Source organism: Hibiscus syriacus, unplaced genomic scaffold (genome assembly GCF_006381635.1).
Source record: "Hibiscus syriacus cultivar Baekdansim isolate YM2019G1 unplaced genomic scaffold, ASM638163v2 tig00112411_pilon, whole genome shotgun sequence".
Taxonomy (NCBI): Eukaryota; Viridiplantae; Streptophyta; class Magnoliopsida; order Malvales; family Malvaceae; genus Hibiscus; species Hibiscus syriacus.
The window spans coordinates 731189-756552 of NW_024063326.1; the positions used below are offsets into that span (position 1 = coordinate 731189).

The 25364-nt window shown below is 33.0% G+C and overlaps 1 protein-coding gene across 1 annotated transcript; it reads right to left on the minus strand.

Annotated features, from left to right (window-relative positions):
- Positions 1-1156: 1156 nt before the first annotated feature.
- Positions 1157-19050, minus strand: LOC120179375 (putative uncharacterized protein DDB_G0270496). Its single transcript, XM_039184987.1, has 12 exons — positions 18890-19050; positions 4385-4457; positions 4113-4187; positions 3900-4010; positions 3730-3772; positions 2976-3075; positions 2375-2477; positions 2184-2279; positions 2026-2058; positions 1572-1671; positions 1397-1481; positions 1157-1282 (listed from the first exon to the last, which is right to left on the minus strand). The coding sequence occupies exons 1-12, from the start codon at positions 19048-19050 to the stop codon at positions 1174-1176; spliced, it is 1089 nt and encodes a 362-aa protein (XP_039040918.1). The 3' UTR covers positions 1157-1173.
- Between the last annotated feature and the right edge of the window lie 6314 nt (positions 19051-25364).

The window sequence follows — 25364 nt, forward strand, 5'->3', positions numbered from 1 at the left end:
CCACTCGAGAATACATAAATCAATCAACATTAATCTTTTGTGTTCATTTTTACTTCAATTTTTTACTACTTTTTTGCCTTCAAAAAGTTGTATCCTTCCTATTTTTTTCGATTTTATATTAACAAAACATGACGTTTAAATTTATTGTTTATAACAATAAATTATTTTTATATATTATTTAGAAGTAAATAATTTTTATATATAATATAAATTATTATTTGATTCATTATCAATAATTAAAGATGCATCAACGGACAACGGATGGAGGAGATCGTCCCTTAAAAATTTTAAATTCTTATATATTATAGATAATTTTTATTTTCTATCAAAAAATTAATTTTCACTTCCGAAAGTGTTATAAATTCATCTATCTTTAAAGTTTTATAAATTCACATCCAGAGATATAATTCTACGTGCGTCCTCGTCAATAATAATTTCACTAACATAACACTAAATCTCATTATAAATATATTTAAAATTTTAGAAAAATAAATAATAAACAATTATTTGAAGCTGCATTACCGATGAAAAAAATGGTTTTCCTCAAACAATAATAGGATCATGACAAGTGTTATTGTAAAGAATTTAGTAAATAAAAACATAAAGAAATAACATATTTATCATCAATTTAACATCGTTTAAAGAGAATTTTCATTATTAATACACCTTAAAATAATTTATAAATAATAAAATATTTAATATTCCAATATTAATTGTAAAATTATTTTTTCTGCCAACAGCATATTAGAAAATAATCCATACTATTATCATATTCTTCAAAGTGGAAAGAAAAAAGATAATGAAAGAGGAGATTATATCATATTGAGCAACCCTCTCTCAATATGCAGGATGAAGTCCATTGGCTCTCTTCCTTGTCCTTCCCTTTCCTATTAGCATCTCCTTAATGAACTCATGTGACGTCCATGAGTGCGATGATTCGTCCAAATCGATAAGTTCAGTTCAATTCGAATTCAAATTGATTGATGAAAATGGATCATCATGCTGAATCGAATTAGCTTAAATAAGAAAAGAAAAACTAACATTCAAAGCTGCAACCCCTTTCATTGGAGTTGGTGAAAACATAATTATACATTTTACTCATTAAATAGCTCAAACGAAATAATACTACAAAATTCCAAATGCCCGGTAAAAAGGGTCAGATTTCAACATAGGCTATTGGGTTTTCAGTCCAAACAAGTTCTCAAATAACTTTGGAGCCATGGGAGGAAGTTTCATGGGCTCAGGTGCCATGAAGTTTACTATCTTCTCTTGGACATGGTACCTGAAAAAAAAACCCGTTATTTAAGACAAAATGTCCAACATTAAGAACTGCACTAATAGATTAACTTGACTCGATAATACAAGGTGCCAATCCAACCACATTTGAGAAAATTACCTGATCTTTCGACTCTTTGATGCACGACGATCAACTATTTTTCTCTTCTTAGTTTGCAGTCTTTTCAAGGCATAGAAGGCTGTCTCTGTGGTCAATCAGCAGTAACGTTGTTTTAAGGAAAATGAAAGGGTTCTTCATAATGCAAGAAAATTTTGAAAGATGGTAGACTGTTTACCAGATGATGTTGGGTCAACGGTCTCAAAAAATTCCTTCAGCAACTGCTGGTAAAATTCAGAATCATCCAGAAGTTCAGGATCACCTTCGGGATGTGCTTCCTGAGCCAACAAACGATTCAAAGATAAAAAAAAATTACAGGAGAAAAGGAGCATAACATATAGATAACAAAAAGCAAAGTTCTCATGACCCGAATCATCATCATTTTGCTTTGGCTAAGTACTGACTATCACTCCTCAGTCCTCACGACTTCACCATCAGTAACTTTATTTTCCTCAGTTTTATCCAAACAAGACCTTTAGAACAAGCTTCTCTTTGTATCCTATAAGTGTATATCTATCCAACTACCCTGAATTTCAAATGCTATGGGCAAAAATCCCATCATGCAGCATACCCATACAGCTTACAATGCATTCTACATGGTAACCTAGAATAAATAAAAAGAAATACATTACCTCTCCATTAGCATTACAATTGGGCACGGTAACCTGATCAATAAAGGTGATTATCAATGGAAGCGGAAAACATAAAAATAAATCATAGTATAGAAGGCACACCAATGTTAATGTTTTAAGTAAATTCAGCTTAAACTAGTCATAAATAAATAACTTACATCTCCAAATATGCCAATTGTGGGCCGTCTTTGTTGCATTTGCTTTATCATTCTAGTTGGATCCCTCATATAGGCTGCCACTTGTTCGCTGATATTCTGGCATAGGAAAAGAAGAGCAAAGAGAGTTTCATTTTACATCAAATAGGGCATGGATTTAATATCAGTGAGTTAGTGTCAGCTAAGGATCAAACCTGATTAAAAGCTTGCAATTTGTTTTTTATTACAGCAGCACCAGTTGTGACTTCTGTCTTTCTCTGCCATTTGTCAACTGCTTTATCTCTGAAAGTGGCTATTCTGCAGGATTCAAGCATTGAAATTTCCAGTTAATTTAAAGTGCTTGTATCAAGAAATATTATTTGCACAAGGAGTGTAATGAGTATAAAAAAAAACTTAGAAGAAAACCAATTTAAATGAAGCATTTTCCAATCTAGCAATTTTGAGGAGAGTATAACAACAATACGTAACTAATGATGGCTTATGCTCTTTTAAGCATAGCATCTCCAGAAATGTTAATATAAAGTTGTCCAATCACAAATCATAGACTTGAAATCATGATCAATCTAGAGCATATCCAATATAGCATAGCACCAGCAAACACTCCAAGAACAAACAATTAAGAAATATTGTGTTTTTAGATGAATGAACAAGTAGTAAAAGTCACTAGAGCAACCACCTCATTGTCTCTACAAGAATCAACTTAGCCAATTAATACTATCATATGAACGTTTCTAATTTAACATGAAATATCAATTGAAATGAGCAACAAAGAAACAGTGATCCAAAGTGTGCTACCTCTTATTCATCTGAGAAATCCGTAGCCACTCTTCGTCGTCTTCCATGTCCAAGTTCTTATAATCTCCAGAAAGTTTCATAGATGATTGACCACCATCACCTTAAGAGTAGGATGAATGGTTAAGATAATGAGAGCGTTGCCAAGATCCATAATATGCAGGCTTAATAATTTGTTTCATGTTTGAATGTTTACGTAATCATCTAGTGAACTAGCACATTTAAAACCATACATTCAGAGAAAAAGAACATAAAAAAACAACCGAAAGGATGCTAGAAGATAAATTGGATAGATCAACAGTCACATATTAAAGAAGGATCCTCTAAGGGTTAAAAGTAAGAGAAGAAAAGAAAATATTCTACAAGGGTTAGTGTAAGATACCAGATTTGGTGCAACATGCAAATTGATACATATTAAAGTACTCACTTACACAGAAAGGGGGTAATAACTTCTTAGATAAAAGATATGTGGTTAAAATCAATGGAGTTTTGGTGTATGTTATTAACTTAAACTAGGCACAGCACAAAACGAGTGAATGAAGCAGTATGTCAAAATCTAACAAGGGAAAAAAAAGCTCACAGCATTTAAATGAATATCAGTATGTTATTAACTTAAACTAGGCACAGCACAAAACGAGTGAATGAAGCAGTATGTCAAAATCTAACAAGGGAAAAAAGCTCACGGCATTTAAATGAATATCAATAAAGTTTCTGTCGAGTGATAGAAGGTATAATAACAAAAGCATTGGTGTCATACCCTCTGAAGATTGAGCAATTAATGGATTTTTATCCAGCAAAGCCTGACAATATGATAAAGATAGTAAGAAAATATGAGAGGAAAAGGAAATTCCATGTAAGGTTAATTATCAAACGCTATATAAGAAGAAGATATTAAGTAGACAGAACGTTTCTTGAGAAAAGCCATACCTCTTGCAGTTCCAATAAAGAATCTAAATTCTTCTTTGATGGAGTAATAAGGTCTGAATATGCAGCATTGACTTCTTCATCTGATGCACAAAATGAAGACCTGACTGGATCCTGGTAGAAGCCCTCATCTAAATGTTAAATGAATAAATAAACAAAACATTCTGATTGAAGAAAGAAAACAAAATACACCATAAACAGAAGAAAGAAAGGTACCTGTGGTAGTCTATTTGAACAGGAGAAGGCTTTCTGAAGCAAGAACCTGAACTCGAGCGTTTTATCCCAGAGAGCCTTGGCAAAATAAGGAGAATATTTGAGAATGTTTGGTAATAACAAGCACAAAAAAACACACACACACACACAGAGGAATATAGCCATGCATATAAAAGGCAAAAATTTTCAACAATAATCATTAAACATATAGGTAATAAGTCAAACATCATTGAAGCCAAGTTCATGTAAATGCTACGAAAGATAATATATATTACCTTCTGGTTCTTCACTGCTTGACCCTTTTTAACATCTTCGTCCTTATGATGCTTGAGATTCCTCAATATATGTCTAATTTAAAAAACAATAGTAAAAAAATAAAACAGTAACCTTGAAGAAAGCAGATTTCAATATTTACCCAAACACAACTCTGTCTATTTGTATTGTAACCAAACTACACCAAATTAAAGATCTCAACTCCTAGAGACCAAATCCGGCCTTCTTTTACCCTAAATCCCCTTAGATCGATCTAGATCTAAGTTTTTTTTACCTTCGACTTTCGGCTTTCCGACGACGCAAGGAGGCTCCGATGACTACGATTTTCTCGGTTAGTTTCTCTCCTCTCTTTTCTTTCAATATTTGGCTGCTGTGGGTGGTTGCTTGCTATTGGTCTTTGTTTCTGTTTTTCTCCGGTTCTTCCTCTCCTTTCATTTTTGCAGGTACGATGGCTTTATAGCCATCTCGGTCGCTTGCTCGGACCGGTTAAAGGAATGGAGTTCGGTGAGTCACCGAGCTATTTGGTGACTCACCCCTAGAGCTTGCGACGTGGGCGACGGGTGTTGAAGCAGCAAAGCTTCTGGAGTCTTCAGCGAGGCGGCGGCGTCGTGGCTGAAGTGGGTTCGAGCATCTGGCAGCTGACCGTCGCCAATGGTCTCTGACAGCTGGAGAGGCGGCTGCGACACTAGGGTTAGAAACCCTAGCTGAAACCCTAAATGTTTAGGGTTTCATTTTGGTCTGGGCCGGTTGATTGGGCCTTCGATTTGGGCCCTTTTATTGGGCTTCTGATGTAATTTGTAATATATATATATATATATATATATATATATATATTTAATAATAATAATATTATATTAAAAATAATATTTATAATAATAATAATAATTTTAATAATAATAAACGAAAAATTAGTGTTTACAGCTGCCCCTCTTTGCTCATTCTTGTGTTAACAAGAATAGAGCAAAGACGAAAAAAACAATAATTTTTTATTTGACTTCTTTTGAGTAAGAGTGAAATGTTGAAAACATCATTCCAGAGGTCTTAAAAACATCATGCACTGAAGGGCTTACAGATGACCCTAAGGCTTTGAAAACATCAAAAAGCTCCCGAAGGCTTTTTGGAAACATCATGCACTGTAGGACTTACAGATGACCCTAAGGCTTTAAAAACATCAAAAAGCTCCCGAAGGCTTTTTGGAAACATCATGCACTGTAGGACTTACAGATGACCCTAAGGCTTTGAAAACATCAAAAAGCTCCCGAAGGCTTTTTGGAAACATCATGCACTGTAGGACTTACAGATGACCCTAAGGATTTGAAAACATCAAAAAGCTCCCGAAGGCTTTTTGGAAACATCATGCACTGCAGGACTTACAGAAGACCCTAAGGCTTTGAAAACATCAAAAAGCTCCCGAAGGCTTTTTGGAAACATCATGTACTGTAGGACTTACAGATGACCCTAAGGCTTTGAAAATATCAAAAAGCTCCCGAAGGCTTTTTGGAAACATCATGCACTGCAGGACTTACAGATGACCCTAAGGCTTTGAAAACATCAAAAAGCTCCCGAAGGCTTTTTGGAAACATCATGCACTGCAAGACTTACAGATGACCCTAAGGCTTTGAAAACATCAAAAAGCTCCCGAAGGCTTTTTGGAAACATCATGCACTGCAGGACTTACAGATGACCCTAAGGCTTTGAAAACATCAAAAAGCTCCCGAAGGTTTTTTGGAAACATCATGCACTGCAGGACTTACAGATGACCCTAAGACTTTAAAAACATCAAAAAGCTCCCGAAGGCTTTTTGGAAACATCATCCACTGCAGGACTTACAGATGACCCTAAGGCTTTGAAAACATCAAAAAGCTCCCGAAGGTTTTTTTGGAAACATCATGCACTGCAGGACTTACAGATGACCCTAAGGCTTTGAAAACATCAAAAAGCTCCCGAAGGCTTTTTGTAAACATCATGCACTGCAGGACTTACAGATGACCCTAAGGCTTTGAAAACATCAAAAAGCTCCCGAAGGCTTTTTGGAAACATCATGCACTGCAGGACTTACAGATGACCCTAAGGCTTTGAAAACATCAAAAAGCTCCCGAAGGCTTTTTGGAAACATCATGCACTGCAGGACTTACAGATATGGGAAATAGTTTACTAAGTAAGGAACTAAGGAAATCGTTTTCTTACTTTTCAACAATTTCATTTTTAGAAAAGATTGAATGAGAAACTATGGAAATCGTTTTCTCATTATTTTTCAAAATAACATGTTGATTGGGTAACATGCCCCAATCTCAAGATAAGGCTATTGGAAATAGTTTACTAAGTAAAAAAAACTAAGAAAATAGTTTTCTTACTTTTCAACAATTTCATTTTAGAAAAGATAAAATGAGAAACTATGAAAATCGTTTTCTCATTCTGTTTTTTGAAATAACATGTTGATTGGGTAACATGCCCCAATCTCAAGATAATGCTTATTTTTGTGGATTACGTTCATCTCTTCTTCAGATGTTTGCATGATTCCTGTATTTGTGGTTTTAAATACCTTCTTCGTGTAAGGTATTTTTTACCATGAATCTTCTTGTTCTTCCGAAGATCTGTAAAACTTCATGTTTGAATGCACTCAGATGTATCAATGTAATGCACTGTCTATTGTGTAAACGATATTCTTATGAATGCATGAATGTTGATGCAATCTTCATTTGACTTCAAAGTGGTGAACTTGGTCTTCCTTCACTTCATCATTTATTGCCAGGGTTACCTCTGGATATCAGTGTAGAAACTTATGCTATCAAGCTTACATTTCTGTAGAATCATCTGATCAACTTGTATCTTTGCGTCTTCTTAACTTCATTTAAGTCTCAGAAGAAATGTTTCATTTGTGGGAAATATTGTTGTAGTCAAAATTATGACCCTGATGCCCCATTTTGTCTTGGATAAAACCAACTTTATTTGCTTGGACTTGTGTAGAAATCCAATAAAGCTTTCATCTTTGAAAAGATAATCTATCATATTTAAAAAGAGAATCTATCATCTTTGAAAAGAGAATCTATCATCTTTGAAGAATGTAGATGTAGATATGCCTAACTCAGCGGGGATTAATTAAGGGAGTAGAGTCTGTTCTGATTTGACTTTTGAAACACATCATAAGGAGAATTTATTTCAATTCCTTTCATGTCCCCATATTTAAATCAGATCTCGAATAAAGCAACTTAGACCATATCATGTCGAGATGCTTAACAACAACATGTCGTTCAACCTTAGTTGGTGCCATTAGTTTCTTGTTGTTAAAATTTTAGCTCTCCTTTTGTGGAAAGAAATCTTCATCATATCTCACTTTTAATCTTGAAGTTGAAGAAGACAGACTTCATCTTGGATCAATAAATAGAAACCATATGATCGCAACATTGGTTCAACATCAGAATAGCAGGTTCGTAAAACATTTGACAACTCATTCATCCTTTCCTGTTGCTTCTGCTCAGATGTTCGTAAGACATTTGACAACACATTCATCCTTTCTTGTGGTTTCTGCTCAGACGTTCGTAAAACATTTTACAACACATTCATCCTTTCTTGTGGCTTCTGCTCAGATTTCTCAATCATTGAAGCTCTTTGCCTAATGTTCAAAGCTTTTCAATGATATCACAAGACAATTTGAGAACAAAACTCAGTGGGGATTCAAGTGTAATGTTGGTATGACCAAAAAGTTGGTCAAATTCACAAAATGTGCTGGTGTATTTTGAATAGGAGATACCAACAAATTTTGATATCATCTCTGGAAAAGGAAAATGTGATACTGATCATGCTTTCTTTCATAATGAGCATTGTATAAAGTAGAAACACTTCAGCTATAGGATCAATATACAAAAAGATATTCATGGAATTCTTGCAGCTGGGGATGAAACACACATGATAAAATCAAAATAGATGAAAACTCAGTTCATCTTGGCTAGCAATGATGATCCCAATAACAACGGGAATAACAGTAATGTAAGTGAGTTGAGTCCCCCTTTCCAATGTTATCAAGCAAAAACCGATGTGAAAAACAGCTTCATAACCTCAACAGTATGGTTGAACCTAACTGACAGGAATCTCAAAGAAATATTTTCAATTACACAAAAAAGGTCAAATTCAGAGTTCGAGGTCTCGAGGAACTGATCCTTGGATCGAATGGTCTAAAAAAGGATCATCTTCTTTATTCATGCAACCATAATGTAGCTTAACAAAGAACACATTGTCATGTGACACATGGTTTAAGAAGATTGGGTATTTGAAACCATACTTACTGAATAAATATTTGTTCAACAACAGGACCCTAATGCAACTTCCTGATGAACGAAGCAATTATGTGTAGTCAGATCGACTATCACTGTTTCACCATTTTCATTCTTCACACCTTTCTGTCTCATTGGAAATATTTGTTCAAGTCAATGATCTTGACACATGATGTTGTGGGTCTTCAGCATGTCCCAATATTGGCTAATACAAGTGTTCAAAATGCATCAACAGTTCTGATTCTGATTGAAATGGGCTTTCAGCATGCCCCAACATTTTGCTGATAAATATTTAGAATATTTCAACATTTCTGATTCTGATTGAAAAGGGTTTTTAGCATGCCCCAACATTTGCTTCTTGTTAATCTGAGCCTTCAAAATATCCCACATGGATCTGTCTGAAGGAACCTTTAAAATACCCCAACAATTGCTGATACAGATGTTAGAAGTATGTTCAACATTACTTCTTGTTGAGATGAGCCTTCAAAAATGCCCAAATATTCATACTGACGCGAGCCTTTAAAATGCCCCAATATTCTATTTCTGTTTGAAATGGGCTTTCAAGATGCCTCAATATTCTGCTTCTGATTCACTCTCAATGTCTGTTTGACTGAAATGTCATGATCCCCACGAGGTCCAATCTTGACAATGCATTGTTATGGGTACATGTGGATTTATTCGTGCCCTAAATCTGTTTATCTTGAATGCTCTCATTATGGTGTCACTATACAGCAGTATTGTCAAGTAATTGGAGGAATTCTCTTCACGTTGTCACAGAATTAAGAAACAATCAATCATTTTGACAGAAACGTCTGAGATATATGCCTCTTTTGAATTAAGTGACCATTTTCTGTATATGGAGGGATTTAATCAGACATAGTAGTAAAAATAGCTTGGTAATCCGTTCCAGGCTGACACAGTGGCTTATCATCTTTCAGTGAAGGCCATCTCTGAAATATACTTTTCTGTGAGAGAGAAACCAATTTACGCGAACAATAATCTGATGCAATGGCCAGACTACATATACAATGGTACAAGCTCATCAAAAATCCGCACTCAAGCAACATGTTGATTCTGATAACAACTCATCTGATTATGAAGAGATCTTTCAGGATGATTTCACAGATATTGATAATTCTTCTGATAACAAGGAAATCAAGAATTCTGATTCTGACGAGGAGAATAAACTGTTATACTTGACAAAAATGGGATACTCAGAGGCTAAGGCTTTAATAACTATGGAGAGATGTGGTTCAGATTCATCAATTGCAGAATTGATAGATTTTATATGTGTTGATCAAATGGCTAAGGCTACTGACGCACTTCTTATGGTAGAAGATAGGAAGCCATTATGCAATGATCACAATTATAAGCAAAGGCGAAACTTGGGCTATGATTTTTGAAAAGGAAAAAGCAGATGAAGCTTGAAAAGAAGCTTCTTAATGAAGACGATCATGCAGTTCATCATTCAATTCCAATGATTGGTTTTGGGGTTCCTACCGAACCAGATCAGATAACTCAAAGAACACTTACAGAAGATGCTATTGGGTCTCCTTATTTCTACTACGAGAACGTGACACTTGTTCCAGTTAATGTTTGGACTGGAATGTCACAGTACTTATTCGATGTAGAGCCAGAATTTGTAGATTCGAAATATTTTCATACTGCTAGACTGAAAATGGGCTATGTTCATAATCTGCCAATTGAGAACAGATTTCCTCTTATTCTGCTTCCTCCATGTGTCATACATGATGCTTTTCCATTGACAAAGAAATGATGGCCTTCTTGGGATAAAGTTGAACTTCGAGTGTCCAGAAGTATGTTCTTGATGAGTGCTGAAAATGGAATATGGTATGGGTTGGAAGGAATAAAATTGTTCCACTTGACCCTGATGAGGTGGAAATGCTTCTAGGTTTCCCTAAAAACCATACACAAGGATCTGTATAGAGACATGTTCCATGGTGGTATCAATGTCATGTCTCTTTACTGGGATCAGTGATGCAAAGGTCGTCTTCTACTGTCTTGGCATACTTTTGAAAACAGATGTGCAAGAACTGAATGATGATCGGTTGGAGCAATTGATGAGTAGATTTGTCAAATTCGACCTTGTTATCGGTGGCATCCAGCGTAACAACCTTACTGGAAGAAATAAACATCATCAGGATAAACTAGAAGATTTTTGTTGGTGCATTTTCTTACAATGACTACTACGACAAACTGTCTCTTCTGCTGCTCCAATATATCCCACTTTTTTCAAATCATGGAATGATTTAGTTGACAGTAAAACTGGTTATCTTCAACTTTTGGAATCATGTAACCAATGTTACCCTATATAAAAGGCCTATAAGGGTAAATTTCCAACGTCTTATTCTATGCCATAAGTCTTCAAATTCAAATTCAGCAATCTTCTGAAGGACATAATGGATATCATCTTGACAAAGAAAATAATTGGCATAGAAGAAGTAGCAACGATGTATCAAGAATTGAGCCAGCATCACAGTATAACCAGAGTGCAGGTAGTGACTTGTTCATGGCTCTATGATGTAATCTTCTAGAGAACATGAATTGATGGTTGGGGAAAATAATCTGTTTGGTGATGCTTATCGCCCTTAGCATGAAATAAACGATAATCTTTCTTTATGAGCTGCTAATAATGTCATAGGAGAGTGTCACTAGTTCAATTCTCCAGACTTTCTGGCTTATTGGACCACTTGCCTTCAAAAATGTGAAGTGCTTCATCATTTTGGCCTCGTTCATTCTTTTTCTACAACAGAGGTAGAATAAGCAACAATTGCTTCAAGGACCTTCCTCATTTGAGACTGTCCTGTTTGAAAATGTTTTTTCTCCTTTCTTTATTGAAGAATGAAAGAATTTTGCAAAGTATTATCCCTTTCAGGTTCACAATATAATCAAATCATAAACAATGAGTTTAATGAATATCAAATAAATCAACTACACTTTTAAATCATTCAAAAATCATAGTCCTATGGCAAGTGTCAAAATTATTGACTGATTTAAGGTGTAGGTGGATTCTGGTAAAGTAAGGTTCTTTCAAGTTGGTTCAGTATGTCGCTCCGGGCTTCCACTAACTTGAAGAAATGGTTGTTATGTTCATCTTGTAGAGATGCTTCTCGATTCCAGAATCTCAGGAACGTCTTTGGGATGTGCTTCATTTAAGAGTTTAAAATCGTCTCTTATGTCGTTGTTACACCATTCAATATTCGAGCCACCTTTTCAGGTTTTCAACACGAATCCTCCTTTGGTTTCAAAATGTTATTTAAAAATTTACATCTTGAACCCCCCCTTTTATCATTTTTATATCATGATTAAAGATTTTAAAAACCAATTTTTACAAAAAATCAATCTTGAGAGGCGGAATGAATTCTGAAGATATTCTCTTTAGATGCCTTCAATCTTGCCTTGCTTAACTTGGATCTGCTTTGTTGGGGATTTTTCTATCATCTGGATCCCTCTAGACTGCCAAATTTTGGATTCATTTCCATTTTCTCATATCTTCATCATTTCTTGCTCTTCTTGTTTGTACTTGATCAACCTTGTAACTTGAGGCTCAATAAGTCACCCATCTTGATTCAATTTTCCTTTTTTTTTTCTTTTTTTTTTTCCTTTTTTCTCATTTTTCTTTGTTCATCTTTTTTCTTTTCTTTTTTTCTTTTTCCTTCTTCTTTCTTTGCTGGATGAGTATAAGACTTCAATTGCTTTGAACACCTCCTTTTCTTTTTTTGTCCTTTTTTCTTCTTCAAGTATAATATTTCTTGACAGAATCTGAGTTTATTTAGTTTCTCAGAACTTTCCCATACGTTTTTGCCAAGATCAACGCTTCTCGGGAAAAGGCATTTTTCATAACATACGCCTCTTGGATGTACTTTCTGTTCGTGACCTTTCATCATCCATTTCTGATACCTCTGCCTATGGCAAATAGCTTTCAATTGGTTCTCATCAATAAGGTTTAATTGATCAAATCGAAATTGGATACATTTAGTCTTCTCCAATTTTTCCTCTTTTAGGATACAAAATAATGGGATCTCAACTTCAATTGGTAATATTGTTTCCATTCCATAGACTAAACAATAAGGTGTTGCCCCTCTAAATGTTCGCACAGTAATTCAATATGCATATAAGGCAAAAGGTAGCTTCTCGTGCCAATCCTTGTAAGTTTCAGTGGTCTTTGTAATGATTCTCTTGATGTTCTTATTTGCTCCTGTAAATGCCCCATTCATCTTTGGGTGAATGACATTGAGTTGGCGTGCTTGATCTGTGCGCGAAGTGCAGTCATCTCATACATAGAAGTCCTTGTAAAAAGAGGTATCTCCAGGGGGATGAATATTCAAGATTAACTTTACTTACATGAAAAAAATGTAATTAATGCATGATATATTTATTTCAATTAATCATTTTTTCCTTCTTCTTGAGTATGCCCTAATCACTCGAAATTATCTTCAATGAGTTGGTCCATGATGCCTCATCTCGTCTCTTGATTCACGGATAATTGAAAGTTTGGTTCTTTTGAGGTCTTTTGGTTTATGATGGTTTTGTGTTTGGAAGGACAAATGTGTGACTTTTAAAGTCATGTATATGGTGAAAGGTAACATAATGAACCTATCAACTCTACTCGAAAAGGTAAATATCTGGAGTAGGTGTCTCAAGGACAGGTAGAGACATTCTTCAGAGTCTCAGATAAATGTACGGTCAAAATTTGGTCTTTAGTAAGGATCAAGTAATTGACATTGGATGGAAGGTATAATTTTATCACTTGCCAAAGATCTATAACTTTTGAAAAATTAAAAGAATATTTAATCTACTTGATACTCAATAATCTCAAGGTTAAAACTTGATTCCTTGCTCATAACCATAAAAGTAATATACATTATTTATTGCACAAAAGGTGGAGAAAAGAAAAAAAAATAAGTTCAAACAAAATGCTGAAAATAGAAAGTACTACAGTGGTAGATAACACTTCCACTTGTTTATGCGTCATGCTTCATTATTCCTATAATGTTGGGTATGTAATAGGATCAGGGTTCTTTTCTTTATTTGCCCCCCATTTCTTGATCATTTCTTGTGTCAAAACCCCTTTGTCAACAAGCATCTCAATTTCTTTTAACAGTGGCCTACAATTGCCTGTAGAATGCCCCTTTACCCCCAAGTGGAAATTACAAACACTATTTTGATCATAGCTATGAGCAGAAGGGTTTGATGTCACTTTAGTTGGTCTTGGTGTGATGTATTGACCTTTAACCAAATGAGGATACAAGTTTGAAATGGAAGTTTGGAACACTTCCAAAGTTTTTCTTGATCGCATGACTTTCTTTGGTCGATCCGAACAGTTACTCGCTCTTTTTCTTTTGCAATTGCGAGGAATCTGGATGCGACACTCATTCACATGATCAGTTTTTGCTTTTTGATCAGTCGGGCTCCTGGATGTGACTTTTGAGTTTTCTTCATTGATTACATTCTCAATTAAATCTCCACTTGTCACAAGATTCTCGAATTCCTTTGTCGGATTTGCCTGCATTAACTCGAAGAAAGGCGCTGGAAGGGAATCACGAAACATACGTGATATTTCTTCTTCTAATATGGGAGGTTGAACTTGTGCTGCCACTCCTCTCCATCTTAAGGCATATTCTTGAAATCTTTCATTGGTTTTCTTCTTTACTCTTCAAAGATCCATACGTGTTGGAGCTAAGCCTTTAACATACCGATATTGTCCCAAAAATGCGTCAGCTAGATCTACCCATCTCTTGATCTGTTCTTGGGTCAACTGATTGTACCAGACTACTGTTGGGCCAACAAGGCTATCATGGAAAGAGTGAATTAACAGATCATCAGAAATTAAATATCCTTCCATTTTTCTGCAAAATATTCTCAAATAGATTAAGGGACAACTGGTGCCATCATATTTTTCAAAATTTGGCATTTTGAAATCATGGGGAATAACCAAATCTGGAACCAAACTGAGATCTCTTGCTTCTAGTTCTTTGTGGGAAGTATCAACACATTTCATATTTCTGATTGCTTCATCCATCCTCTCGAATCTTTCCTCATATTGTGAATAATGAACAAGGTTATTCTTTGGGTTCAATTGGGATGCCCCAGAGTATGTTATCTTTCTCGACTCTTCAATCTGATAGCATGGTTGTTTTTTATCAATTATCTCTTCTTTATCAGATGCCATACATTGAATAATTTGATTTGATCCATCTAGTACTGAATATGATGTTTCTTTCCTTATATCCTAAGGTAACCCTGTCAATTGTTCTGGCCACTGATCTTGTAGTCCCTCATAAGATTGCTCCATTGTTTTCATGATGATGGTAAAGTAAAATGAATGAATGACCTTGGTTTTACTGTTACAAAACCTTTCATTAATTACTTACATGTTTTTATATTTAATGTATATAACAATACTTTAAATAATAAAAAATGTAATGTAAATGCGAAAATGCATAAATGCTAAAAATAAGAATGCAAACTGTGTAATGTAAAGATGTAAAAAGTAAGAATACAAAATGGAAATGCATAGATACAAAATGTAAATGCATGTATGAAAAGGTGTTACTCAAGAGTGATCATCTTAGAACATATTTCATTGAACACAAAAGCTTCAGTACATCAAACAAAACTTTTACATATAGGGGACAACTTTCAACAAAACTTTACATATAGGGAATAACTTTCTTATTTTCTTCTCTAAAACCAAGTTAGTTTATCAGCTTATGAGCCATATTGCTTGTCTGGACTGCAGCTTCTTCCATGACATTCTGGTGTTCTTTCATCTCTTATGTCAATTCTCGGAGTTGTTAATTTTCCCTTGTGAGATAACCTTTGTGTTCAAAAGTTTTTGGACAAGATCATCATGTATGTTGCAACTCTTTTTCAGTTTGGTGACCCCTGCTATCCACTCTTCTGGGGTGTTTCCTATACCAGCATTTTGAAAGGCTTGATTGACCTTCTGGAAATCTTCATGTATGGTTTCCATTTTGGTGTTCAATTTATCGTTTTCAATCTTCAAATGACGTATTTGAGCTTTAAACCTCAGCAAATCTTTTTCTCTCTGGGCGCCCCTTCTAATATTCTTACATTTGAAGACTTTTGGTATTAATCTAGCAGGACCCTCGGTTACCAAACTAGGTCGATCATTTACCATAAATTGTAAGGTTCCATGATCCAAAAGACTTTGGACTCGACGTTTGAAGGCAAGACAATTCTCGATGGTATGTCCTTGAGCTCCGGCATGATATTCACAATGAACGTTGATGTCATACCAATTTGGATACGGAGGTTGGAACGGTTTTATATAATATGGATCCACTTCTCGTGCTTCAAGTAACTTCTCATACAACTCTTTATATGATATGGGGATAGTATTAAGATGAGAACCACCTTTTTTCTTGGATTGAACCTGAGTTTTAGACGTCGGGAGCAGACTAAACTTTGATGATTTATAATTACATGATTTCTTCTCATCTCTGGGAGCTTTTACAGTGGTCACCATTTCTTTGGTGTCTCCAGACGATTTGTGAATACAAATGATGATTGTCTGCAACTTCTCAAATTGGTTAGGATCAGAAGTCCCTTGCATATCTGAAATTGCAGGATTATCTTCATTTAGTTTTCTCTCTTTCTGTGCAGGAATCTCTTCTCTTTTGGCCAAAACAGCTATCCATCATCTTGGACATCTGCTCTCTTATTTCTCGTATCTCCTTTTGCTCTTCAATGGGCATACGATCTTTGGGTGCATAGCTCTTCTCTATCTTTAGAGTTCCCTCAAGATATCTTTTCTTGGCCGCATCATATTTTTTATTTGATCACAGAACTTTTTGTCCATTTATGATTTCTTTCCAATATGATGAACAGTCTTTCAAGTAAACACCTTTTGGTTATGTCATGATCATGTAATGTAAACAAAAGAAATCAATGTGAACAGATTAGAGCAATGTAACATGCATGAAAAAATAAGAAAAAATAGAATAGTTAGTACTAATTAATGGAAAAAAATCTATATATCAAGGTATAAATCTTAACCTCATGCTTTCTAGTTCTATGCTTTGTTTGAAAAAATTAACCTAACCGCATGATTTTTAGTTCGCATGCATTTATTTAGGAAAAAGAAAAGGAAATAAATTAAAGTCTAGAGCTTATTTCTCCTTTGTGTATACCTATGAACAGAGGTTCAGTACTGTCTTAGATTAAGTGAATTTCTAGAGTTTATTAAATGCAGGGTTTTTAGTTCTAGGAGTAAAGGTACTCGAATTGTCCTTGTTGATGCCCCCTTGGGCTGTCAAACCCTCAATCCTAGTCCATTACAGATTTAAGCGGATCGAGTTCAATTCGAGGGGACACATTTCTCTATACCTGACACGGAGAATAAACTCTCACGAAGACATAGAGTATATGAACCCCAAAAGTTACTTGCTAGGTCTGACACGGAGAATAACTTCTCACGAAGACGTCGCTTTCACTCCCACTTAAAAGGGACAAACTCAATTATAGAGCTTTATGTTATGCAATGCAAGTGTTGTGTGTGAGGAGAAATGTTCAAACCTCTAACAGATAAATAAAATAATTAATACCTGAATAAAAAAATATTAATATAAAAATAATAAGTAATAAAAAATTTGAAAGAAAAGAATTAAAAATTAAATAAATGAATTTTTAATTTCTAATTAATAGAGACAATTTATATTTGAATTTTTAGGTATTCGTCCGGGCACGAATTTTTACTTGGCGGGAAAAGTGATGTGAATAAATGGTTTAAAATAATTTGGGAGTCGCCATCGGCCTTTTGGGTCAGGTAGGTCGAATACCTAAAAAATTATCCTTTAAAAGAGTTTTTATGAAAACATCAGTTAAAAGATAAACTGATATGCGTTTAACCAAAAATTCGTTCTTTTTAATAATAAAAATATATTCGTAGTCGGTTACGTTTAGGGAAGGATTAGCACCCCTACAACGTCCAAAATTGGTACTTTATTAATTATAAATTGTCTCTATTATTAGAAATTTAAAAATTCAAATATATATTTAATCTATAATCATATTATTTCAAAATTATAATTATGAAATAAATATTAATTTATATATTTATAAATAAAATATTTATTTAGTTAGAAATATCAGAAAAGAACTTCTAGGTGCCTTAAGACAGCTCTTTTCTTCGATAAAATAAATAAACAATTAATATATAATTTTAAAACAATAGGATATTTATTTATTTAAAAATATCAGAAACTGGACATCCAGTTATTTTAAGACTGCCATTTCTTAATATTGAAAAATAAATAAATATATATTAAAATATGATTATTAAAAGTAATTTATGAAATATAGGATTTTAACGAATAAACAAATATTATTTATTATATATATATATATATATTTATATAAATCATAAAAATAATAATAAAATAATAATAATAATAATAATATTGTAAATAATGATTTAAAATAAAAGGAATTAAAAAAATATAATATTAAAATGTAAAAAGTAATAAGCTTGTAGAATGAATGAAAATATTAAACTTAAGGACTAAATTATAATCTAATAAAATTAAATACTTAATTCATAATTAATTATTTAAAATTACAGGGATTAGACATGCTATTTTACCCATTTATTAATTTAGTGACTAAAATAAAATTATATAAAATTTTAACATCAAATTAAAATAAATTAGAACATAATGTTCAGGATTAAAATATTAATTAACAAAATTACAAGGACTAAATCTATTATTTATCCTAAAATATACTATTTAATACTAATAAGGACTAAAACATAATAAAATAAAATTCGAAGGTCAAATTATAATAAACACAAATAACTGATGGTGACTATTTTGTAAAGATTACAAATATGGAACACCGCGGAAGGGGTTTACCCCTTATGAAATTACAGAAATACCCTCCCCAAAACGGCGTCGTTTGGGAGAGGGTATTTAAACCCAAAATTGGCTGGCCCTATGGGCCATTGTTCTCATTTTCTATTTTGCTTCTCTCTCTTAAAGAGAGAGAAGCTCTCGTTTTCTCTCAACTGAAGAGAAAACCGGCCACCGTTGGTCACTGTTTCCGGCGCCGATCGCCACCACCGGTCGTCGTCTCCGGTGGCCGGAGATTACCAAACTACACCAAATTAAATATCTCAACTCCTAGAGGACAAATCTGGCCTTCTTTTACCCTAAATCCCCTTAGATCGATCTAGATCTAAGTTTTTTTTACCTTCGACTTTCGGCTTTCCGACGACGCAAGGAGGCTCCGATGACTACGATTTCCTCGGTTAGTTTCTCTCCTCTCTTTTCTTTCAATATTTGGCTGCTGTGGGTGGTTGCTTGCTGTTGGTCTTTGTTTATGTTTTTCTCCGGTTCTTCCTCTCTTTTCATTTTTGCAGGTACGATGGCTTTATAGCCATCTCGGTCGCTTGCTCGGACCGGTTAAAGGAATGGAGTTCGGTGAGTCACCAAGCTATGTGGTGACTCACCCCTAGAGCTTGCGACGTGGGCGGCGGGTGTTGAAGCAGCAAAGCTTTTGGAGTCTTCAGCGAGGCGGCGGCGTCGTGGCTGAAGTGGGTTCGAGCATCTGGCAGCTGACCGTCGACAATGGTCTCTGGCAGCTGGAGAGGCGGCTACAGCACTAGGGTTAGAAACCCTAGCTGAAACCCTAAATGTTTAGGGTTTCATTTTAGTCTGGGCCGGTTGATTGGGCCTTCAATTTGGGCCCTTTTATTGGGCTTCTGATGTAATTTGTAATATATATATATATATATATATAATAATAATAAATAATAATAATATTATATTAATAATAATATTTATAATAATAATAATAATTTTAATAATAATAAATGAAAAATTAATGTTTACATCGTGTTTATCAATATTATAGATATAACGGTTATTATTGCGATTATTTTATCAAAGTTACAGATATAACATATGCTGTTACGGTTATTGTAGATATCACGATGGTGACTTTTTTTTAATGAGTTAATTTTTTTAATAAAAAAACATGTTTTTTATTATTAAAATAATGTAATAATAGCGGAATAGCGATCTGCTATTGCCGCGATTGGTCGAGATCCGTTAAATTGTGGTCGCAATCTGCCGCTATTGGTGTGATCCTGCTTCACTCTGTTATTTTCCGCGATAGCAATTTCGGACATCGCCGTGACCGCGATACCGCTATTTGAAACCCTAGAGGTGATGAGAGTTATTTGTGTAAAACAAAATCGAATTAGTTAAGTTTATTTTATAATATAAATTTTATTTTAAAAAAATTGAGTTGAAATGTTTGATTTTGTTTAAATATAATTTTAAAGATTTATAATGTTATTGATTATAATTTAAATAATTTTTATAGTTATATACAATATATATCTTCACATTTTCTATGATATAAATATATTATGTAAAATTGAGATATTCAATTTAAACTACAAAATTAATATATTAATTATTAAAAATTTGAGTTACTCAAATTTTATTTCATAACTTAAATTTTATTTTTAAAAAATCGAATCAAGTCGAATTTTACTCGCGTTTATTAGGGTGGGTCAAGTTTTGTTATGACCAAATTTTGATATGGGCTTTACTTTATTTCTTGTGCCAGTAATTGTGGAATGTCATGGGCCATGGATATATGATGCATACATCCCTGAAATATTGTCTAATGAATGGTACTCCATACTATCAACCACATTGGATTCATAAAGCTGGCCTTCCAAGTCTAATTTATTTTCCAATAAAATTATTTTCATTACGTTTGTTATATAAGTATTACTATTAGGAAAAAAATATTAAATAAATTATTATAAAAGAAACAATAATTAGTATAAATTCAAACTTGAAATTAAAATTTTAAGGTTTAGTATTTGAAAAGTTAGTTTACATGTCTCGATGATTATAGCTGAATATAAATGGTTATTATAAATTTAAATTTTTATATCAAATTTTATAGTATTAAAATTAGACAATGGTACACCCACATAAGTTGGTGAAAGAAATAATTTTTTTTTAAAGTAGAAAAGTTAATTCTTACGAATAGTGAGACTCAAATATGAATACTCAACAATATTAATAATATAATTTAATCGTTTGAGATAAAATTATATTATTTTCAAGTAACAGTTTAACTTTGAAATATATCATATAACAAATTTACATAATAAAATTACCTTAAAAATATATTGATTAATTTATATAAATTATTATTTTTAACCCTATAATAAATATCTAATTAACTTAGGACCTAATTCAATAATTAATTCTGTATTAATAAAGATTATAGAAAAAAAGGATCATTCAAAATTATTATAATCTTTCTCAATACGAGACATCATTTAAAATGGATTCTTCTTAAGACAATATATATTCTTGACTCACAAGATGTTTAAGACATTACTCAAAATAATTATGATTCTTCTTAAAACGAAATATAAACAAAAAAAATTGATTATTTTAGACATTGTTTACGTCGATTGATATTGGATGAATCACTTGAAAAATAAAAATGTAAACAAAAACTATAAAGAGTTTGGACATAGAGTTTAAATTGATCAATGATTATATTTCTGTGAAACCTTGCTTAAAGAGATGTCTACTATAATATTCTTAGTACAATAGACATTAATTCGCAATCTAACTACACGCGTTGGTTGTATGTGTTCTCTCATACATCAGTTCAAATTACGTATTACAAAGATCTATGATGAATGTGATCCTTCCAATCCAATTACTCTATTCACAATATCATAATTCAAAATCTTGATATTGTTTAAAAAAATATAATATCATATCCCACTAGATTAACTGATTATCGGTGATTTCCTTAAATTTTAAGACAAAATTTGTACGAGACAACAAAGGGTTTGCACGAAAGGGGCTAAGTTCATTGAAATTGCAACGAATCCAATCTGCTTCTTCACCAAACAACATATCCATAATAATAGATTTGTATGTAATAGATTGCAGTGATTGTGGGATGTTGGGTTTTGTAGTTGTAGACGGAAGAGAAGCTTGTCTTTACTGCTGTCGTGACTTTGGTTTCTGCCTTTTACCTGTTCTTCTTTCCCTCGTCCACTCTTAAACAAAATGCAAAGCGAATGCCATAAACCCCTAAACAATTGAACTCTCACCTTTGTGAGTTGAAATGATTAAAAAAAAGAATTAAAATGTCTATTCAATTAAATGTTATGAGATTTTTTTATATCATACCTACTGATTATATCTTATCAATGTATTATTAACTTTGAAACTTTTGGCGGAGTTTGTCGGAGTGCAACATTTAAGGCAAAAAAAGGTGGAGATCGACAACGACATCGTCATTGCCACTTAAAAACTCATCGAAATAAAGGTACAACAACAATGATATTTTGTAATATTTTAATTAAAATTTAAGAATTACATTAAATTTTAATTTTTTTATTAACATGTCACATCATCATAACATGGGTCACCGTGTTAGTGATTATTAATGAATAAAGTGAGTCGCAAAATCTTAATAATTGAAAGTTGAATGTAACAAATCAAAAGAAGATTAAACAAATTAAGTGACCTCTACTGCTAGTTTACCCAGAAAACTAATAGCAAATTATTACCGCTATGATTAGCTGAACTGCTGAAGCTGTGAGGCAAAGACATGTTTGCCAAGTTCATATCTGTATTCATTGTCAATAAATCAATAAACAGTGCAGTCTGACATTCAACGAATAATTTGCCAAAACACAGAAAAAATTTATCCTAAATTTATGTATAGACAAGACGTTGTTTACACTTGAAAGCTCTGCCAACAAAGAAAGGTGCCGCATCATGCCCCAAATACATACATATTCTGCTGATGGAGCCTGGAACCCTAACTCTAGACGCACTATTAAGGTGAGACGCACCAGCCTCAACACGACAGGGTATATAGGTCTAGGAGCCATATGAAAGGGCATTAGAAGACACGGAAATGCAACCTCAATTCTAGGGCATAGCCACAAAGTTTTAGGAAAAGGTAAGTGAAGTGTTAATTAAAAAAACTGGCAACGTGACAGTCTAGGTTTTAGCCTATTATCTATGACTTTGCCTAGCTTTTTTGGTGAAATTGGGTACGATGTTAAAATCTTTGGATAGATTCTCTAATGTCCCTATCAAGTTTAATTAGAACAATTTTACCTATAATTATATTTTAATTATGTTTTAGTCATTTATCATTAATAAATTAACTGTGATATTAGTATATAATCATAAAATAACATCAAACTAGCATTGAAAATAAAAAATATATAGTATCAACATCATTGGTGAGTGACCAAATAGATAATTTATCCTAAATTAAATGCATGTATCCCTTCTTATTAGAGAAGAACCAAGTGACAAGTATTGCTTCCCTTTTAACTGTTTATCTTACCTGATTACATCATGTGTGAGGTTGAAAGCCCCCCAAACTCCATGATTATAACCAATATATACACATACATGCATGCATGCATAAACAATACATGCTTTCCATTCCGAGATTCAAGCAAATGCCAAAAACGTGTAAACCTGGAACTGTTCTGTAAATGTAAAAACGTGATCCAACAGTGAACATGCTTTTGCTATTAATTAAATATATTGGATCGTTAAACAACGTCTTCGTCTTAAAAGTAAATCATTGAATATATACACAACACAAAGTTCTAGAAAATGAATGCAAGTTGTATATTACATACCTAAGACGTAGCACTGATTTACGGGATATTATGAAACCCGGTTTTAGGCTATCATGTCATCACAAGTGTAGGTTTCAAACAAAGTTTCGAGTTTCCTGATACATGATTCTGACCTAAGATCATCTCAAAAACTACAGTCGGAATATTAAACAATAATATTTTTTTTTAATAAAAATAAATACAGAATTAAGTAGAAAAATGTGTGGTGGCCAAAGGGCGTCCTCTTATGGAAGTCGTAGGGCATATCGGTTGCAATAAAGGAGAGAAAGGTAGGGAATGGAGTTTGGATATCGCTCTTACAATTAATACCCACGCATGAGACACAACAGTATCCGATGAAGACAACTCCATTCCTATAATTACGTTTTTATATTATTATTATTAGGGTAAATAACTTATTTAGTCACCCAACTATTCATTCGGTTTTGTTTTTTTCAAATCATATATAACGTTACGATTTGGTTTTATTTTGATTAACCGCTATTAAAACATTAACAGAATTACCAACTTAACATTTTTAATTTTTTTCAATAATAATGTAACATTATCTTATGGTGATATATCAATAACACCATCAAATTTTTAACGACAAATTATCAAAATAAAACCAAAACATAACATTAAGTATGATTTAAAAAATAATTGAGTAATCAAAATAGAACTACAAAAATAATTAGATGACTAAATACATAATTTACCCTTATTATTATTAGCATCTCTTATCTCTTTCATCGGATCTCCTCAAAAATTTCATTGCCTCCTATCTCTCTCACTTCTATTATTATTGTTAGATATACGAAAGAAAAGGTGGAACGAGATCAATTATTTATTTATCATGTATAAAAATAAAAAATAATACAAAAAGGCAGGGGTTCAAGACCCTAGTCTGCCCATCCCTTCGTCCGTGAAGATCACATTATTTTTAGTGTTTTTTATACAGTTCTTCAGTTATTTATAATTTCTAAACTTTTTTACTCATTAAACCGAAGATAATTAATTGTTTATACTTAAACAGTCTTCAAAATATTATAATTAGTTGATAACAACACTATAAACCAAGTTAAAATTTGATCTGTTTCAGTACTTGTATCATTTAGCTTAATCTTGTCTTTAAATATTTTTTTATTTTATATTCTCCGTGTTGCAAAACATAAGTATAGAGATATGTTTTTCAATTATTCAAAAAGAGAATATTACTTGGCACAGAGAAACCATTACATTTAATTTGCAAGTATATATGGTCGAATATCCCTATGGCGTGGCGAGAAGCTCAAACTTTTGGTAACCATTGAATCTCATTGGACCACCTTGCCATAGTGACATTACACAGAGCAACAATGCAGTTTCTCAAAATGTCTTATTCAGTCCTGTAAGCAAATAAGCTTGAGTGTGAATGAAGCTAGAGAGGTAGCTGAGCTGGTATGAGTTACGTGAGGTTGTTGAGCAATGTGTGTGTATGAATGCATAGCCTTTTGTTATAAGGTGGTTATAGTGCTGAGCTGTCAGGAGTTAGATAACAAAGTTGTATAAAAAAGTACTAAGCCCTCAATGAATGGCGTGGAATTAATTGACTATACTTGCTGTGTGTTTATTCATTAAGTCAGTAATCCATCAAGTCCTTTGAGAATATCATTTTCAACCCATTGACCCCATCCCCTCCAATTGCACCGCATTAGTTCTCTTTTTCCCACCAGAAAAATATAATAAGATACCCTAAAATAAGGTTTCAATTCAATTTGGAAATTAATTCAATTGATATAATTATTTTTAATAAATAATACTTAATGAAATTAACTTATAAACCCTAACATTAACATGCAATTTTTTTCGTAATTTCGAATAATAATCATTTTCGTAAGGATAATTAAGATTCCTACCAATATATCTGATCAATACAATCATGAATGTATCATTTTAAAAATATAAACTTAAAAATTATATGTAATATTTTTTATATTATATCTGATATTATCGGATATTATTAAAGAATTGTTTTCTGTTGAT